The sequence below is a fragment of the Mycteria americana genome, chromosome 7 (genome assembly GCF_035582795.1).
Source record: "Mycteria americana isolate JAX WOST 10 ecotype Jacksonville Zoo and Gardens chromosome 7, USCA_MyAme_1.0, whole genome shotgun sequence".
NCBI lineage: Eukaryota > Metazoa > Chordata > Aves > Ciconiiformes > Ciconiidae > Mycteria > Mycteria americana.
The window spans coordinates 43,854,798-43,872,204 of NC_134371.1; the positions used below are offsets into that span (position 1 = coordinate 43,854,798).

A 17,407-nucleotide genomic window follows, 5' to 3' on the forward strand; every position below is an offset into this window, starting at 1 on the left:
TCCAAAGTATAGAAGAAAAAAAATATTAGTGAAATCCAATTAAAAAAACTAATCTCTTGCCTCAGCTATTACACTGATTTGCACTCATAATCGGGGTTGTTTTCCAAACAGTTGCATAACATTTTCAGATGACCAGAGAGCTGTTCTTATGCTGCAGTGTATTCCTCTTCCTTCTAGACATGTGGATAAATTATTTGAAGAGGTCTGCCAGAAAAATGAAGGTGCTTGACACAGAACACACTTTTTATATGCCACAAACACTGCAAGAGCATAGCAAAAGTGTAGCAGTTGTCCAGTATGCTGAATGCCTCGAAGGCCCATGGATTATTTAAATTCTTCGGCCACTGGTTCCTTTTAACAAAAAAAGCTTATAGTTAGCTTATCATAGTTGATGGTCTTCAGCTGTATTGAACTCTTATTTTATGCAAATTCACAAACTCCTTAAATGCTTTTAGAAAATGTTTATTGCCGCTACCATAATGTGATGGTGGCTGTGCAAACAGTTAGCTCTTCAGATGGCAATAATGAAATGGTACTAGGGCTGGAAATTGTGGATTATATATAAAGCTCATACGTAGCTGCAGTATTGTTTTAAAGAAGTCAAATCTATAACAAGAGGGAAGGTAAATAAAGCATCTGGGTGTGTTTCTAGCCATCATTTGTACCTTGATGTAGTCTTTTCTTTCTTTTTTTTTTTTAAAGCTGGTAATGAGGAAGTTCCATATAGTGATCTAAGGACTTTCCTGCAGAAACAAGTGCTGTTACAGTCAAAGTAATTAACATCATGCTTTTTTAGCTTGCCAGGGCAGGGAAGACAACAACAACAAAAAAGCCAGATGAAACTAAGCCTATTTTCTGTTTGTCTACTGGGGTGTGAAGCTTCTCTGCATTTGATCCAGCTGGGCTGCACTGGCCAGGTAATGTCCACAGAGCAATTTCAGTAGCCTATTAGTGGGAATACTTAGCACCTGAGATGAATTTGAGTGACAGGTCCATAACTTGATAGAGGACCAGGTTGTAAGCAGTTACAAATGCTCTGGATTTTGTATGTCTTTTGTTTTAGTGCCCCTGGTCCTTGGGAGAAGGGGGCTGTGACTGGGGCAAGGCCTAAGTAATTTGTAAGCATTGCTCAAACTGCTTCTGTGCCAATTCTCTTGGGTTAGAACTGGCATCTTACCCAGGTGTACAGCGTAAGCTTTTCTTCAAAAGGACTAATGTCCTGCAACGGTTTCCTGGTTCAGCTGCCACCTACTTGCTGGTATGTAGGAGACCCATCTGGTGACCTGTAGTTCCTGAGGCCTCAAAATGTTCTTCTACTGAAAAGCTTCTGCACTTGCTCACATTTTCATTTTTGGTTCTCCATTTCATTATTTTGCTGTAACTATGTTGAGCTTTTTTCCTTGCTTTTTTTTTTTCCTCATAATTTGTATGTGTATATATTTTTGTGAGGTGTTTTTAACAGATATTTGTAGCTTACAGACAGATGCTGATGCCTTGTTCTAGTAAGAAGAGAATCTCCAGACCTTCTTATGGAAGCCTTATCCTGCATGGCTCATTGGAGAGCAGGCCATAAGACAAATAGTGGGGCAGGAGCAGGGAATAGCTGATATGAGACTCGCATCTAAACGCTGGTGGAATGTAGCTTTCTAGCAGCTTTGCATTGTTATAATTTTGGTGATCACGCGTGCAGCCACTGTGAGAAACCTCAAGTTCCTTAGTGGTGCTGCTTTAACCTCTGCTTAACTAACTGTTGACACAAACAGAACTTTATATGCACTAAAACAACTGTACTTAGTAAGTTTGGTTTTGCTGACATGGGGCTTACTTTGGCAGGCAGTAGTTGGCTCCGATATGAATTTAGATAAGTAACTTATTAACTTTCTGGCTAGCATAGTGGGGTATGGGTATATTCTAAAAATAAGAAAACTTCTAATGTTTATTTCATCCCGTCATTGTCAATGGTCTAAGTGTAAGGAGTATCTATGAATAATATATTTGGATGCCTCATACAGACATAGTATAAATACTGAAGCATAAGTAATATGTGTTCTCAATTAAAGCATCTATCTAGAGACTAACAATGTGCCCAATAATTGAGCAATTAAAACTGGCATGGGGGAAAGCTGTTGCAGTAGACCATTCCACAGTTCAATCATATTCTAGGAAAAACTCCTTTCATTGGCACTGAATTTTCCATGTAGGTGGAAAAAATTGAAGCACTAAAAATGTGTTTCCGGTCTCACTATCCCCAAACAGGACAGTAAGCTTGCAAATGTGCCATCTGATGTAGGGACAGCCACTACAGTCTTGAGAGTTGTATTAGACCAGGTTAATCACAACTGTGGAACACTCTCATAGGTAAGAACAATTGCAAAAATGAACTTAAATACTTTGATCTGACTGATTTGTCTGGATGAATTATATCTGCCTGTAGATTCTTATACTAGATGTGCATAGAAACTATAGTTGTACTAATTTTCAATAATGGAATAACTAGGAATAAATCAATGGTGTGTTCTGCCTCATTTCCTCCATTAAGTTTCTTGCTTTGGAATTAACTTCTACTTTCTGTAATATTTATATGAAAACCTGTAAAAATCCAAGATATCTCTTTGCACTTCAGGTATTATTCTGTTTTGTGATTATGATTGTTTCTTAGATTGCCTAATCCCTATTAAAGCTTTCTGAGGACTAGCCAATCTCCCCCACACACATTTTACCCTGATTGCTGAGAGTTTTGCTGTGACTTCAATTCTGTGTTCGTTCTTAGTTGATGTTCAAAATAGACTCTGAGTTCATGCTGTTGAGTATACTGTAGATAAGAAAATCTGAAACTTGAAGAAGCTGATGTAGATATCATATGCTTGATATTTCTTATATAGTGTTGTTGAGAAAATGTGTTAAACCATGCCATGTTTTAAACTAGATAGGATTCCTATGGTGTGAAAGGTCTCGGGCTCTGCTGCTCTGCCTTCTGTTGAATCCACTCAAGTGGTGATAAAAGTTCCTGATAGACAAGAATCTTCTCGAAGCACTTCCTTATTCCTTTCAATGTATTTTCTTTATTTGAGTTAGGTAAGGAAGAGTCACTCAGGAGAAAGTTAGCTCTTATTTTTGACAAATACAAAGAGAGTGACAATTTTCAAGTTTTCATTGGAGAAATGTAAAGCAAGCATTGAGTCAGCTTGGGGGGGTGGAGAGGAAGGGAGCAAGAACAAGTGTCTTGGCCAGTATTTCTTTACCTTTTTAGCACTATAAAAAAGGGTAAGTTTCTCTAGACTTGTGTCTCCTCAGATAATGTTACAAAAATACCCTTCCCTAACCATTACATCAATCAGTCTTTTTAGTATGAAAGTCTATTAACTTTGTTATATGTTAGTTCATGTTATACACTGCAATGTAATGAGGTAGTGGAATTTTACTGGAGACTTTGGTATTGTTCATGCTTAAGTAAAACAAACTAAAGGACAGCCTTGCCCTGGAAATAAAGACTTTGCTTCTCAGAATCTTAGAGCTGTCCATGAAGGATAAAAGATATTCCTGACAACCACGATAACGCTAGCATCCTAGCCCCTTTAACACATCTTTGAAACCCTCCCAGCGTTGTCTGGTATCACAGATAAGTATCTATAGCAAGACTGACTCCAGCGACATCTGGATCAATAGACAAGCGGCAAGAATGCTGCAGAAATATAGTTGCTTTTGCACAAAAGGAAAAGAACAGAAAAAGAAAGCTAGTCTATTGGCAGCAGTGTTGAATAATAATCCTAGATTAAGGGAACAAAGGCACGGAGATGTCCAAGGTGGGGCAGAGGAGAAAAGTTTCAAAGCAATGGATCTCCAGGAACCGGAGACTGCTGTAATTATTGTGGGCAACAAGGCCATTGGAAATGGGAGTGCTTGGTATGACCAAAACAAAACAAAAGCCTCTGAATCCTATGGTGCAATCTTTCCCTGCTCTATGCAACAGGAGCAGCTACATTTCACCTAGGATTGACAGTTAGCAGACACCTATTGTGCAGTCACTATAGGAGCCTCTGAATACAAAATATTTTTCCCCTTCTTATGAGAATTCAGTCTTAAACCTTTTGATTAATGAACGTAATTACCCCTAATACATACAGGGGATAATTTTTCCACCTTAAATCAGTATACCTATTCATGTGGACTCTCAAGACCTTTTTGCATTTACCTGGGGAAAGGTACAGCTAACATGGACAAATCTCCCTCAGGGCTTTGCTGGGTCCTCCACTATTGTTCTAAAATCTTACTAAAAGTTTTACAGGATATTGTGTTTAAAAAATTGATCCATTTTTGACACAATGTGTTGACGATTTGTTAGTAGCCACGGAATCTTGTACAGCTGACACCCGTACCTTATGTTAAACAATGTAATAAGCTGATCCCTGCAACTCTACTCCCTTTACCTGGGCAAGAAACACCACATCATGATTGTGCAGTAGTAACCTGTGAAGCTGGGGGGAAAAAAACAAAACAAACCCACAACAAACCTCGAGAATATTGGATGTGCCATTTCCAGATCCTGATCTTGAACTATGTGTAGACAGGTCCTCATATTATCTGAATGGTAACCAAGTTAGAGGTTATTCAGTAACTACTGAAGTTAAGGTAGCACAGGCTTCACCGCTCAGTCTGAAGCTGAGTGCACAAGCAGCAGAATTGATTGCGTTAACAAAGACTTGCCAGCTGTCCAAAGAAAAGACTATAAATATACCGATCCTCTGTTTGCATTTGGAGTCTGCCACACCACTTATAACTTCTAGTGGGAGTAAATACCGAACTCTTAAAAGCTATACAATTGCCAAAGAAACTAGCTATCATTCACCAGCCAGCCCATACTGGCAAAAGGACAAATTAAGAAATAGGAAATGATCTAGAGAAGTTTTACTGTGATTAGTAATTGGTAGTGTGGTTGTTAGTGATTAGTCAAATCATGTTGTACCTGAACACTTTAAAGGTACGAGAGTCCTATGTAGGACCACATTTGGGGTGCCCCAATTTGGCTGGGACACCTCATGCACATGAATAAGTATTTACTCTTTTAATTCTATACGTCCCAGCCTCTATTCTCAGTTGGCATGGGCCAGTTGTGAGTTTTTGTAATGGTATACAGACTAGATTTTATAGAACAAATAGAAAACTTTAGTTCATAGAAACTTCAAATGCTTGTTTTTAACTTTATGAAGCAGAAATATTTGCCTTTTTAAGCTTCTTGAGAGGCTGTGGGAGTTTATGCTTGTGTTGAATTGCCATTACTGACAGCATTCCGGCATTAGTAGTATAGGCAATAATGAAGTATATAACAAAATCATCATTAATATTTTGGATTAACTTCAGAAGATGACCATAAGCAAAGTCTTTGTCGTCTCTCGTAACTTGATATGAATTAATAACTCTCTTCCTGCCTCCCTGCAATGAATATTCTGCATCAAGAGCAAGGAACAGTGGCTGAAGTGCCGCTCTTTAGGCATTTATTCAATGTATGTCTGTTTCAAAGTGGGGTGGGCTGTTTCTAATATAATACCAAGAATATACAACAATATTTTATGCAGATTTCTTTATTTTATAATTCTGCATTTATATCACTGCCTTGAAAAAGTATTTTTTTAACCTTGTACAACTGTCACTACACGGTGCTGCTTGTTTTTATTAATTCACTTCCAGATTGTAGCGACTGATTTCCCTCGGATATCAAGTGGAATTCAACGCAGCAAAACCTCCTGCATCAGCGTCCCAAAATTACAGAATGGTTCCTGCCAGGCATACCTGCCTAGAAACTACAGAATTGTGTGCTACTTCTGGTGCACTTGATGTCATTTCAGTTTTCCTCCACTGCCGAAGCCTGAAATCTGTTTGTTCTTTAGCATTTTATTGGTGCATTGGTAAACAAAGATGTATAAGAAATATTCAGTAATATATATACTTGTATGCTTTAAAGTTGTTAAAGAGTAGTTGTAGTAGGAAGCTGTTTGTGGGGGGGGAAATATGTATGCTGGGAAATAACTGTTCTTTTCCAAGTCAAAATGTCATGAAAACTTCCCTAACTCCTTCTACTGCCAGTTTTAAAAACTCAAACTGTATGCTTTCTACTTTGTATGTGAATTAATATATGTTCTGGAATTTGAGTGAAATAGTTAAGGGAACACATTGCGTTCCACTGAAACACTTTTTATTGCAGGCTAGGTAATACGTTTTCATAGGTAGGTCTCGCTTGGCTGGAGAATTCCCTTGTGAGAATGAAGTAATTATCTGCTATCACTTTCTTCACTGGGATTGTGACTTTGGGTACCAAATTGCTTGGTACGTGTTAAGGTAGTGTTGGGGAAGATGGACATCTCTGAGTTACTGGTAGAAGTGAGTCTGGAGGAAACCATACGTGCAGTTAAGCACAGGTTGAAATCACCCTTTTTTTTTTTTTTAATTAAGAGAAACAAATACCGGCTATCTGGCCATCTTGGTATCTTTGAAAACTGGTTTAGGATTAAATCTCTTGCTTATTCCGGTGATCATAGCTCTAAATTTCTCTGTCTACTGAGTGAACTATGACCAGACAAAACTCCTCTGTTCAACACTCATTTGGACCTGCTGATTCTTCCTGGAACTTCATCATCCCTTCTCCAGCACCGAGCACAGAGATTACTGTTCCTCAATCTGGTCTCCAGTCCAGCTAGACTTGTATTGTGTTTCTGATAATCATGATGAGAAGAAAGCATATGAACATAAGATTGCCTGTAGGATGACCATTAAAGAATCGCCTCCGTGGCCACCGAAGGAATGTGCGTACTGTCTCATTTGATGTTAATGTAGAGGTACTTAGGATGGTTCTTGAAAGGTCTAAATCCCACTAGAATGGGGTCTGTACGTGAAGATATGCCAGAGGAAGCAAAGCTGTTCTGCTTTCAACATGAAACGCAGTATATTTTGAATAACAGAACTTTGTGGTATATTATTCATGGGTTATTAGAACTTTTGCTTCATGAGAAGCTGTTAGTTTTTATTACCTTGCTTGTCTTCCAGCAGATTTTGAAGAGAACCAAGTATTTTGTTCAGAAAGATTGCCTTTCATTCATTTTAGAGACTGCAAGTGTCTCCAGCTGTCTTTGTGTTTGCTTTGGCAAATCTTCTGAGGCTAATGAGCAATTAGAAATTCATTAAGCCTGGAGAAATATCAGGTCACATTACATGCTACTATTCAACTCTAGCTGAGCAGCAATTCTGCTGAATTGGTTGGGAAAATGGATACACCTGACTACTTGTTTCTACTGCTTTATAGGCTGTTAAATGTGAGGCATCAAGTCCTAGCTATAGATCCTTGTGGCAGAGAGTCCTTAAATCTGTGGTGGGTACTCTAGGCAGTATACAGGGAATGCCTGCGAACAGTGTGTGAATCGCACTGAAAGCAGAGTATCTAGCTTGCCAGCTGAAGGGTAGGCATGTTTGTGGAATCCTGTCTGCCTACTTGAGACTCCCTTAGGAAGGCCTTCAGCATGAAACAAAGGATCCTCCTAATTTTGGAGTGAGCATTTTTAAGAAACTTGGGGTTTGAAAATATTCAACTGGAATACAGTCTTCTCACTGAAGGCATTAAAAATAGGAAGCTATTCACACTGCACATGCAGTCTCTTCTGGGATAACTTCTATGACAGGTCTTGGATAAGATCCTGTACCATATACTGTTTTTTAAAAAAACTGTAGACTTCAGTCTACGCAGCTGTTTCAGTTGTTTCTTTTTTTTCCACAGTGTCCAGAGGGAATATTTGAAATACTTCATCTTTAACTGTGAATAATTTGATAAATGACTAGTGTGTGTGGAAAGCCACTGAACAATAATGCACTCCATGCAGAATCACTGAAACCCGTTCTGAACCATGATGCTACTTTAAAATGCCAATATAAAAAAAAATTGCTGAGAAACCTGACTTTCCAGTTATCCTTTTTCCTTTTAAAACTGGTACTCTTGGTCTTCTGATGGCTTCAGTCCACTCTGAGACCTCTCTGGTTTTTTTATAATTGTGGCTTTAGGATTTCTGACTTAACTAATCTGTTCCATATTAAGTTTTTGGAAGAATTAAGAGGAAGGGAGGGAACAATAGCAGATTTGCTGTTGTTCCTAATATGAATGTGACTTGATTTCAACACCCTTACAAAGCTGATAAGCATACTCACATCCATGAGTTGTTCACTGGGCAACTTGGCATTTTATTTTCAGAAATAAATTGTACTTGTTCTACCAAATAATATAGAAGAGAATATAAACAATTTTGACTGGATTTTTGTACATGTAGGACATCCAGGGAATTCAAAGAATAACCAGTTTTTCCATTGTAGACTACCTGCCAAATTTCTTGTACCAGTTCTACATGGATAATTGTAACAGTAGGGTTTTTACCTTAAGCATGCTCTTCCCCCTTTGTGACAGATGGCAAAGCAAGAATGTGATTTTGGAAGATCATGTACAGGCATGCTTAATTCTGTAAAAACCTTGACCAATTGTGGCATTCTTGTATGTGTAGACTAGACTCTGTAGCAGCTTCAGATGTTTCATACACTAGCAGATGCTTTCTTGTGTACTTAATGCCAAAACAGAGTCTTCAAATCCATGGTGCCTTTTCATGTAATGTGGTATTATATTTGTTTTATGGAATGGGTTATAAATTTATTTAATTTTCAATGTGATACATAATTTCATATGAAAATGTATCACATTTGGGTAATCTGAATGACTGGGCATGTACATACTTCGGACAGTTGCAGTTCTGGCATATTCATGGAAATGGAACAGACTTGTGGTATGAATTGTTCCCTACAGCGTTCCTCTCACTTTTGTATCATAATCTGTTCAGGCTTCTATTGACAGATAAACTAAGATTAAAAGGGTTATATTTCACCTGAGCTACTGTTGTTTGCAGCTTCACACAGATAGTACTTTCACAGTTTTTGCAAACGTGGGGGGCTGCCTGTGTGAGATGATAGGGGCTTTCCTCCTGATGGGCTCCTCTGAGTTAATCTTTCAGTGGATATGCCTCCTATCTCAACCTCTATGGTGTGACAAGGCTGTGTCATTACAGCCTGATCTGTGTAAACCCAGAGAACTAACACTCAAGTCCTGGAGGCTAAAATGGGACTGAAACTAGCCTGTTCTAATATAAATGGGTGACAGGCCGAGACTGAAAATTTTCTCAAAGGCTGGATTCTTGACACGCAAAGCCTTGGTGGCGCCTTTAGGTATTAACATATTTTCTACTACAAATTATGCGTGGTCTCTCTATGGGCATCAGATAATCTTTACTGATGTAGGTCAGAAGCTGAGTCACTGACATGCTGTCACCTTGATAAACATGTTTAGAAGCATCTAAGCAAAACACATGATGGAATCTGTCACTTTTTAAATCATTTGTTCATATTGGTTAAAGGTGTCATAATTCTGGTAAGCTGACAAAGTTCAACTACCATATTGAACAGGCCACAAGCCTGACAATCCCTTAAATCGGAGTTTCTAGACACCGCATTTCTAAATTTGGTCACTTACCCACTGTCACTTTGTTTCCAAAATCTGAATAAAATGTACCACTCAGTTTTCAAAATGGTTAGTGGAAACAACATGTCTATAAAACTGTCTCTTAATTTTGTGATGAGTTACATATCAAAGTTGTGTTTCCTCCCTGGTGTCTTGTCCCACTGTATTGCAGAAGCTGTCTTTTCGGCTGGGTGCAGTATTTGGAACATAAGCCAATGGATCGGGTCGGATCAAGTATCTATAAAAAGAAATTATAACTCTTATTAAAAAGACTTGGTGGGAGCAAGGATACAATAAGTGCATACAGTTGTAACATTGAAAAGATCTGAGAAAGACTTAAAGACTTATTTTGAAGGTGCTTAGTCTACTTCCTGTTGGGTAACTTGGACACTTGGGTAACACCGCTCACTTTAGATGCTAATAATAAAGCTTTTCATATTTTTTCTGCCTAGACATCATCTCTATGTACTAGGCACAGCTAAACCTTAATTTTGACCGACAGCTCCTTTGCCAGTAACTCTGTATTTCTTTATGCATCTCCTTTATTCATTATGCCTTAAAGAAGCGACAAGCAGTCTACTGAGTCATTTCTAAAAGAATTTTGTGAGAAAACAATGGATAATTCTTGTCACTGTGCTCAATAAATAAAAAGCCTGATGTTGATAATCTTGGTGTAGGCTGACAGTCTGGAGATGGACCCTTATTCTAAGAATTTCTAATGGATCTGAATACTTGAAGATGCCTCATGAGTTTGAATCTAAGTTTGAGATGTTTAAAATAACTGCTTTTCTTAGGATAAGGATGGAAGAGCTTCCCATTAATTTGTAAGTGTAAATTCTGCACTGTTTTGTCAGCTTTCTCAAGTGATAAACTAGCTGATCTGAGACAGCTTTTGAGATTGATGCAGTAGCAGCTTTGTGCTGCTGCAGAAATAACACTTCGTTGTTCTGAACTATCAATCAGTGCCTTCCAGCGCCACTATGCTCTTAAAGAGAAGACAACTGGATTCAATCCCAGTATCTTAAACTTGTCCAAAGATGAGCAGTACTGTTGAAGCCACTGGAAATTTTATTTCAAATCCTGGTTTTGACTTTTTTTTTTTTTGGCAAAGAAAGAAAAATTAAATGCAGGGAAATTAAATGTGAAATAATCTTTTCTCTCATATTCTCAGAAATCTTGGCGCCACATGTCTGTCCATTTCCTCCTTATCAACCAAATGAAAATGCTTAAATATCCAAATAGAGATTGTGTGCATGCTGTGTGGTGCTTACAAAGATTTGCTGTATTACTTTGCAGTGGCCCTGAAGAAAGTTTCTGGTTTTTACAGGCGATGAACTTCTACCATTCAGTATAATGAGTATGTTTTGCCCCAGACTTAATTAAAAGACCCTGAAAAATTCTTCAACAAAATGCGAAATGGAAAATTCTGATTAACTGAACTAACATGTTCTGTATGAGCAATCACAGCCATATTTCCCACAGAACTGCTGTGGCTGTTTTCAGCTCACCTAGCAACAGACTGTTCCTGACTCCTCAAAGCATGGGCTTCCGAGTCTGTGGGGCAAGAGAATTGCCTGATCTCCATGATTTGGAAACACCACCTGCCTCTGTTACTTTGTTAATATTTCTCCTTCTGTCAGGGCTAAAATAGAATAGCAGCATTTTCTCTCTCTCATAGAGTTTGTTGCTACAAATAGCCTGGACTTATTTGTGTAAGAAAACAGTTGACTTAAATATGGGATTAAAAAAATCTACTTGTACTGTTCCTATCTAGATTGTGTTCTTCATGGTATCTATTTGTTTAGAGTCACACTTATTGCCCTCTATAATGTCTGATACTTATGTTTACTCCAGAACAACCTATTTATTTTGCTGATCCAGCCAATGAAACTAAGGAGTAGTGGAAGAATCTGCTCTGTTCTGTTCATCAAATCCAAATGGAGCATGTTTAAACACATGAAAAAAAATCTTACTTTTCTTGCTTTATTTTTTTCTTTTTTAGGAATAAGTTTTCTTAGATTTGGGAGGAAAATTCAGGGTTTGGTTTTGTTTTGGTTTTGAGACTAAACTAAACAAAAGACTTGTACCTGACATACGTAATTCACAAGTTCTACATCACAAATAATTCTGTAGTAAGTAAATCACAGCATCCCTTAAGTAAAAAGGAGCAAGACTGTTGTAGTGATAAACCTTGATAAAAAGGTAAGAAGCCCGAATATATGACTAGAGCCTTGAGGGTTTATAACTGGCCTGATGTCACAGCTGCCAAATCTCAGTGGTCACCTTCCTCCCTTAAGCATATCTGGAGCAGTACTGCATAAGCAATTCCTATGTGTGATCTTTGGATGTTACTGCAGATTGCTGAAATTTGGAACTCCCCATTGCAACTCTTGGAACTGCAACTCTGAATTTGATGTTTTTACAGGGCGTCATCACCACCAACCCCAGAACAAATAAAGAGAGTGTTAATCTCCCAGGGGAAAAAAAAAAATAAAAAACCACCAACCAAAACTTGTCAAAAGAACAAACAGCTAGTAGTGCGGTGGTTTTGGTTTGGGTTTTTTTGTGTGTGTGTGTTTTGTTTTCTTTCTTTTTTTAAATAAGGGGAGGGCCAGTGCTAACAACAGAATGTATTGTACTAATTCTGGAATGAAAGAGAACAAGGAGTGTTACTGCAAGATCCATTTGCAAGTACTAAACTCCAGTATAGAAAAAGAACATCATGCTCTGCTGAGAGCCAAATTGTTAAATGTTTTGGTACAAAAATCTCATGGCTATAGAATGAAAATGCTGCTATTTAGTACCTGCTTCTTAAAGCAAATAGGCTAGATGAAATATGGAGTTAAGGCAAAGTGTGAACATATCACTTGAAATGTAAGTGCTTTTGTTTTAATTGTTCAATAAAGACAGTGAGATCACTGTCCTTTAAGTTCCATCAGGTCAGGATACTAAACGTTAGCTTGCAAAGCTAACAAATGCAAAGACTAACAAGAAAGCTTTTTGAGCAACCAACAGCTGCGAATGCTGCTTTGGGTGCAATCTATCTCTAAAAGCTGAGAAAATTTCCTCATATGCTGGTTCAGGGTTGTACGTTAACTAACATACCCATGACAAATTACAAATGTAATAGGATCATAGTGAATGCAAAAGGCTTAAAGTTGTATAAGCATGGGAAATCGGAGAATGAAGGTTGCATCTATAGGATTTAGAAGCCAAAACCTGTATTCACTTTATCATAGATATGCACAGAAATATGTGGTTTGGATAAGAATGAGCCATGTTGGCATAAAAGTGCAGCTAACAAAATGTGATGAAAAAGTAACCGGCTGGAAGAAATCTGCAAAATACATTGAGAAGGGGAGAAAAAAAAAAAAAGGAAGATGAGCCTTCCAGTTTCTCAGCAGTAAGGACAAATAGAAAAAGCCTTTTACTTGCTCTGGGATTTGTGACTAAGAGAACTGTAGAAGGAAAACAACCTCTTCTTCCTTGCCTCTCCACTAATAATAGCCCATTGCGTGAGGGTGAACGGGCTGCCTAGTCAAGACAACTATAATCAGATGGAGCAGTGATCTGGGTTATTGAAGTATTAACTGTTATCCAGATACAAGGATCATGTTCCTTGTGTCAGGTTTTTTTAAAAAAAAAAAAAGTCTGAGCTTAAGCTGAGACATGGGCCCACTCATTAAGCATCAGGAAATGAATATACATCAAGCTAGGTAACAGTATGTGCATTTACAGGCTAAATATGTGTAGATAGCACACTATAAATTCAGTACCACTGCAAAATTATGCAATATTGGATTGCTGAGTACCTTTGCTTTTGCAAAGAACAATGGAATGCAGGATACCTAGTCCACCTAGACAGAGTAGGTAACAGTATGTGAATTTACAGGTTAAATATTAGTACACATAGTACTGTGGAGTTCCATAACAATGAAAATAGTATTCCAAATAATTTCAACAAATTTTATGAGAATTGCCTTTGCTGTTTGATACAGTTAATATTATGCTATGCTTTTCATATCCTACAGTGCTACAAAGCACTATGACGATTTTGTTTTAGTATCAGAAGGGCTAATAGTTCCGTTTTCCTCCTTGTGAGCAAGCAGTGAGGTGAGTCAGCACTGATGTGGAGGACCTTGCACAACTGGGCTATGTGGTTTCTTTCTCATGGAGCGGATGAGGCATGTTAGCATAGCAAGGCAGAGGCAGGAGAGCCTAGAGGCAGAAATGGCTCAGGACCTTAACACAGGAATCGCATTGGACTTCAGCATGAGACAATGCCAGATAACTCTCTAAAATTCTTGACTTGCAAAACTTCCTTGACAGTTCAAATTTGTGTTCACTGTTTTCTCTTTTTTTTCATGTAGTCTGCAAAATTCCTGGTAAGCAAGTGATAAAATTTCCTGTGTTAAGGTGCCCTGCCCTTTGTATTTGAGTTATCTTAAGCATGAATATCACATGATATGCAGGGAAAGACCGCTGTTTACTTTAATGATCTTTGAATCCACGTAATAAAACCCCCTTTGAAAACACTCATTTTGAAGGGTTGTTCTTTCTATTAAGACTGGGTAGCTAAATTATAAGCAAGAATTTATTGAGAATATTAATTCTGTGAAGCTATCCAGCAGACTTGGTTAGATTATTTTTTAAATGCATAGTAAGAGGAATATGAGAGAATATGGAGGTAAGAGCATTATTAACATATGTATTATATATTTATACGTGTATTTTAAATATATACATATATATGTATGATTAGGTGCCTGTTTAAATAGAAGGCTCCGTATATTTATTTTTTGCAGGTTCATGGGGAAGCTTGGAGTTCTTTTCCAGCAGAAAGATAATAAAACAAGTTCAGGCAGAAAGTGCAAACAAGAAATTTTGCAGGTCTTGTGGTTTGGTTGGATTTTTTTTTTTTTTGCTTTAACTTACACTATATCGTTCAGCTCTAATCTTGTATCTGGAGAAGGATTGATCAGGATGTAAGAAAGGGTGTTCTGATGATCATTCATTTCATCTAGAGGACAAAAAAACCCCATACCAAATTAATTATATTTACAAACACATTGTGAAAAGTATGATTTATGACAAACTAGTTTAATAAAAGACCATCATAGAGCTGTGAAAAAGTGTCAGGTGTCAAAGTGATTTCAAATAAGTTTAGCAACTTCTTTTCAACTGTACTTGAATTGGAACTATCTGACATAGCATCTTTTGAGTTATCAGCTCTCAAAATATCCTGTTTTCTTTCTGAATGTTCTAAAAATGTTCTTTCGCATTTTTTTCAGTCATAGCAATTCCGAATGCAACCCAATTTTAGTTTAATTTACCAATCTGTCATGTGGCTTATGTTAGTAGGTGGGAAGTAGGGACTTCCATCCTCAGTTGGCATTGAGTTCAAGTGATAAGCAAGGTTAAATGCAGGTGTAAGGCATTCTCATCCTTTTCCAGGTTTGGTCAATATAAACCTTTTTTCCCTTTCCCTATTTATTTAGTAAGCATTTTCCTTTTATCACCTGTGCCAATGGGTTGAAAAGTGAATGCTGTATAAACAGAAATTGGTATTTATTTCTTGCATTTTTAACTGTTCTTCTAATGCTATGTTGTAAGTGAAGGCTGACAGAATTTTTTTTTTTTTAAGGTTTTTGCCTAGTTGAGTCTTGCTCCACTTTTGTAGCTGTCATTGCAGTATCTTTCATATAGCTTTCTCTTGGTATACTTTCTTGGGGTGCTACAGTGAGACTAGTTTTAATTTGATAGGACTAAAAAGGAGAGGCATTTCTTCTGTGTTAATTCCTCTGTTCAGCATTTTAGGGAGAATGATTTGAAAGAGGACAGCCCCATTCTAGTTTCAATGCAATTCCTAAACCTTTTGTTAATGAAGTATTCTTGATATACTGTCTGTAGGTTGAAAATTACTGTATTGGGTATTTTCTGGTATGTGTAATTCTTCTACACGCTTGTATCACATATTTGCACCACCATAAGTACTTCTGTCTAGAAAACAATTAGATAAGCTCACACAGACTCTTAGTATAGATGCAATTATATAGCTAAAATGGTGGTTTACAATACAGCTTATTTCTGTAAGGGGAAACTGATGCAAAGTATTGTAAGTACTTATACAAGCACCTGTACCACCATACTAACATCATCACACCTCTGCTAGAGGCTTGCATAGTCAAAACTGTGTTGTGTCTCAGTCGGCTTAAATGAATTCACAGTTAATTGAATTTCAATTTGGAGGTCTTAGAGGTTATTAGGCTATCAATGTAAAAAGGATACCGAAGATGTGAAATTGGCTTTAGAGATCATCCCCATACATGGAGATACATAAGCAGCTGTGATTTTTGTTTCCTGATTGTTTGTTTTTTTTTTTCCACTCTTCTCCGCACATGCAGAGAGATAGCACTAAGGAGTATGTTTAACTTCTGCAGGGAGCTAACTGGCATGATTGAGTCCTGCTAGTCTGAAAGAACAGGAAGATTTAAAAGTTTCTATTTCATGTTTAATATGTAGTGGGATGAGTGGGGAGTGAGCTAGCTTTGAAGGGGAGTGAAAGGCTTCTGAAATTTCTTTCTGAATGTGAGGGAGGGTGGAGAGATGGCAGTGGGAATGTGACAACCCAAGTTTGCAGCTGACTGTGTGTATAAAACTGGTTTGTGGTTCTTTGAGGGTTTTTTGTTTGGCTCCCCCACCCCCCCTGCCCCCCGAATGTGAGTGTTCCTGGGGTCGTAAATGTAGAAGCTTTCTTTATAATGAGGCGCAACTGTAGGAAAATAGGGAAGTGACCATGAAAATTTATAAATCAGAATCGGGGCAGATAAATGTAATCAGGTGAAGCATTTACCCATCAAGATTTTGCTGTTCTGCAGATGATGTATAATCTTCCTAAATGTAAATAATGAAATGAACATTTACTGTTGGCTTTTAACTAGGATTTTAAAAGAAAAGCAGGAATAGAACCGTTTTCTTGTTATTAGTATAAATATGAACCAAATTTACAAAACTTCTTTGTGGTTGAGCAAATGTTATTGTGGCCTGTGCCACTCCTGGAAAATATTTAGTCCTGAATCTTCCTGCAGAGAGTCATATAGTATCCACAAAGAAAGCAGGAATAGTAATTATCCAGTAGGAGTGTGGGATAAAAAGGTTGTATTTACATATCTAATTTGCAAAGATTGAGTAAAACTGTAGCCATGTATTCTGTAGCAGCCTTCTCTCACAATTAAGTTGATTTTGTATTAATAGCAACAATAAGAACTACTGTCGGGTAGTACATTGCTATTGGTGTCAAAAGATGTTTTGACCCTGCATTAAGAATGTGTGTAGTTAAAATAGACAAATAAAAATATCCATTCTGCAGGAAATACCACATTTACCTTCAGTGAATGGATATTTTAGGGATAAGTCAAATGTCAAAATAATTGTGTTGAAAAATGAAGAGTAACACATTTGTAAAACAGTACATTTTGGATTCTTCAAATGAAAATTGAGTATGGGAACCCCAGTGTTGGTGCTTCTGAAGTAGAAAGCACTAAGCTCCATATTGGACCTACTATGCAGACAAGTAAGTTGGGATCTAGAAATTCTTGATGTTTCTAGGAAAACTAGAACCCATAGTTCTGGGGGTTTCCACACAACATGCTACAAAGCCAAGGCCATAGAAAGGCAACCCAGGCAGCTGTGGTGCATATATTAAAAAGGGTGTTACAGAGCTCTTGTCAAGAGCTTTAAAAAAACAAACAAACAAACAAAAACACCACAAAGAAAAAAGCAACCCAGCATCATCCTTGCTGGAGAAGGACTTGATGGATAAAAATGGCATCTAAAGACCTAGTGAAACGTACTTCATAAAAATGACTT

The 17,407-nt window shown here is 37.6% G+C and overlaps 1 protein-coding gene across 1 annotated transcript in view; it reads right to left on the reverse strand.

Moving 5' to 3' along the window:
* KCNT2 (potassium sodium-activated channel subfamily T member 2) overlaps positions 1-17,407 on the reverse strand; it is a 168,210-nt gene that overhangs the window by 3,583 nt on the left and 147,220 nt on the right. The window contains exons 29-30 of the mRNA XM_075508151.1: positions 14,474-14,558; positions 9,551-9,776 (exon numbers count right to left, since the gene is read on the reverse strand). Of these exons, the coding sequence (XP_075364266.1) occupies positions 9,665-9,776; positions 14,474-14,558 (197 nt within the window). The 3' untranslated portion in view covers positions 9,551-9,664. The remainder of the gene's footprint in view (positions 1-9,550; positions 9,777-14,473; positions 14,559-17,407) is intronic.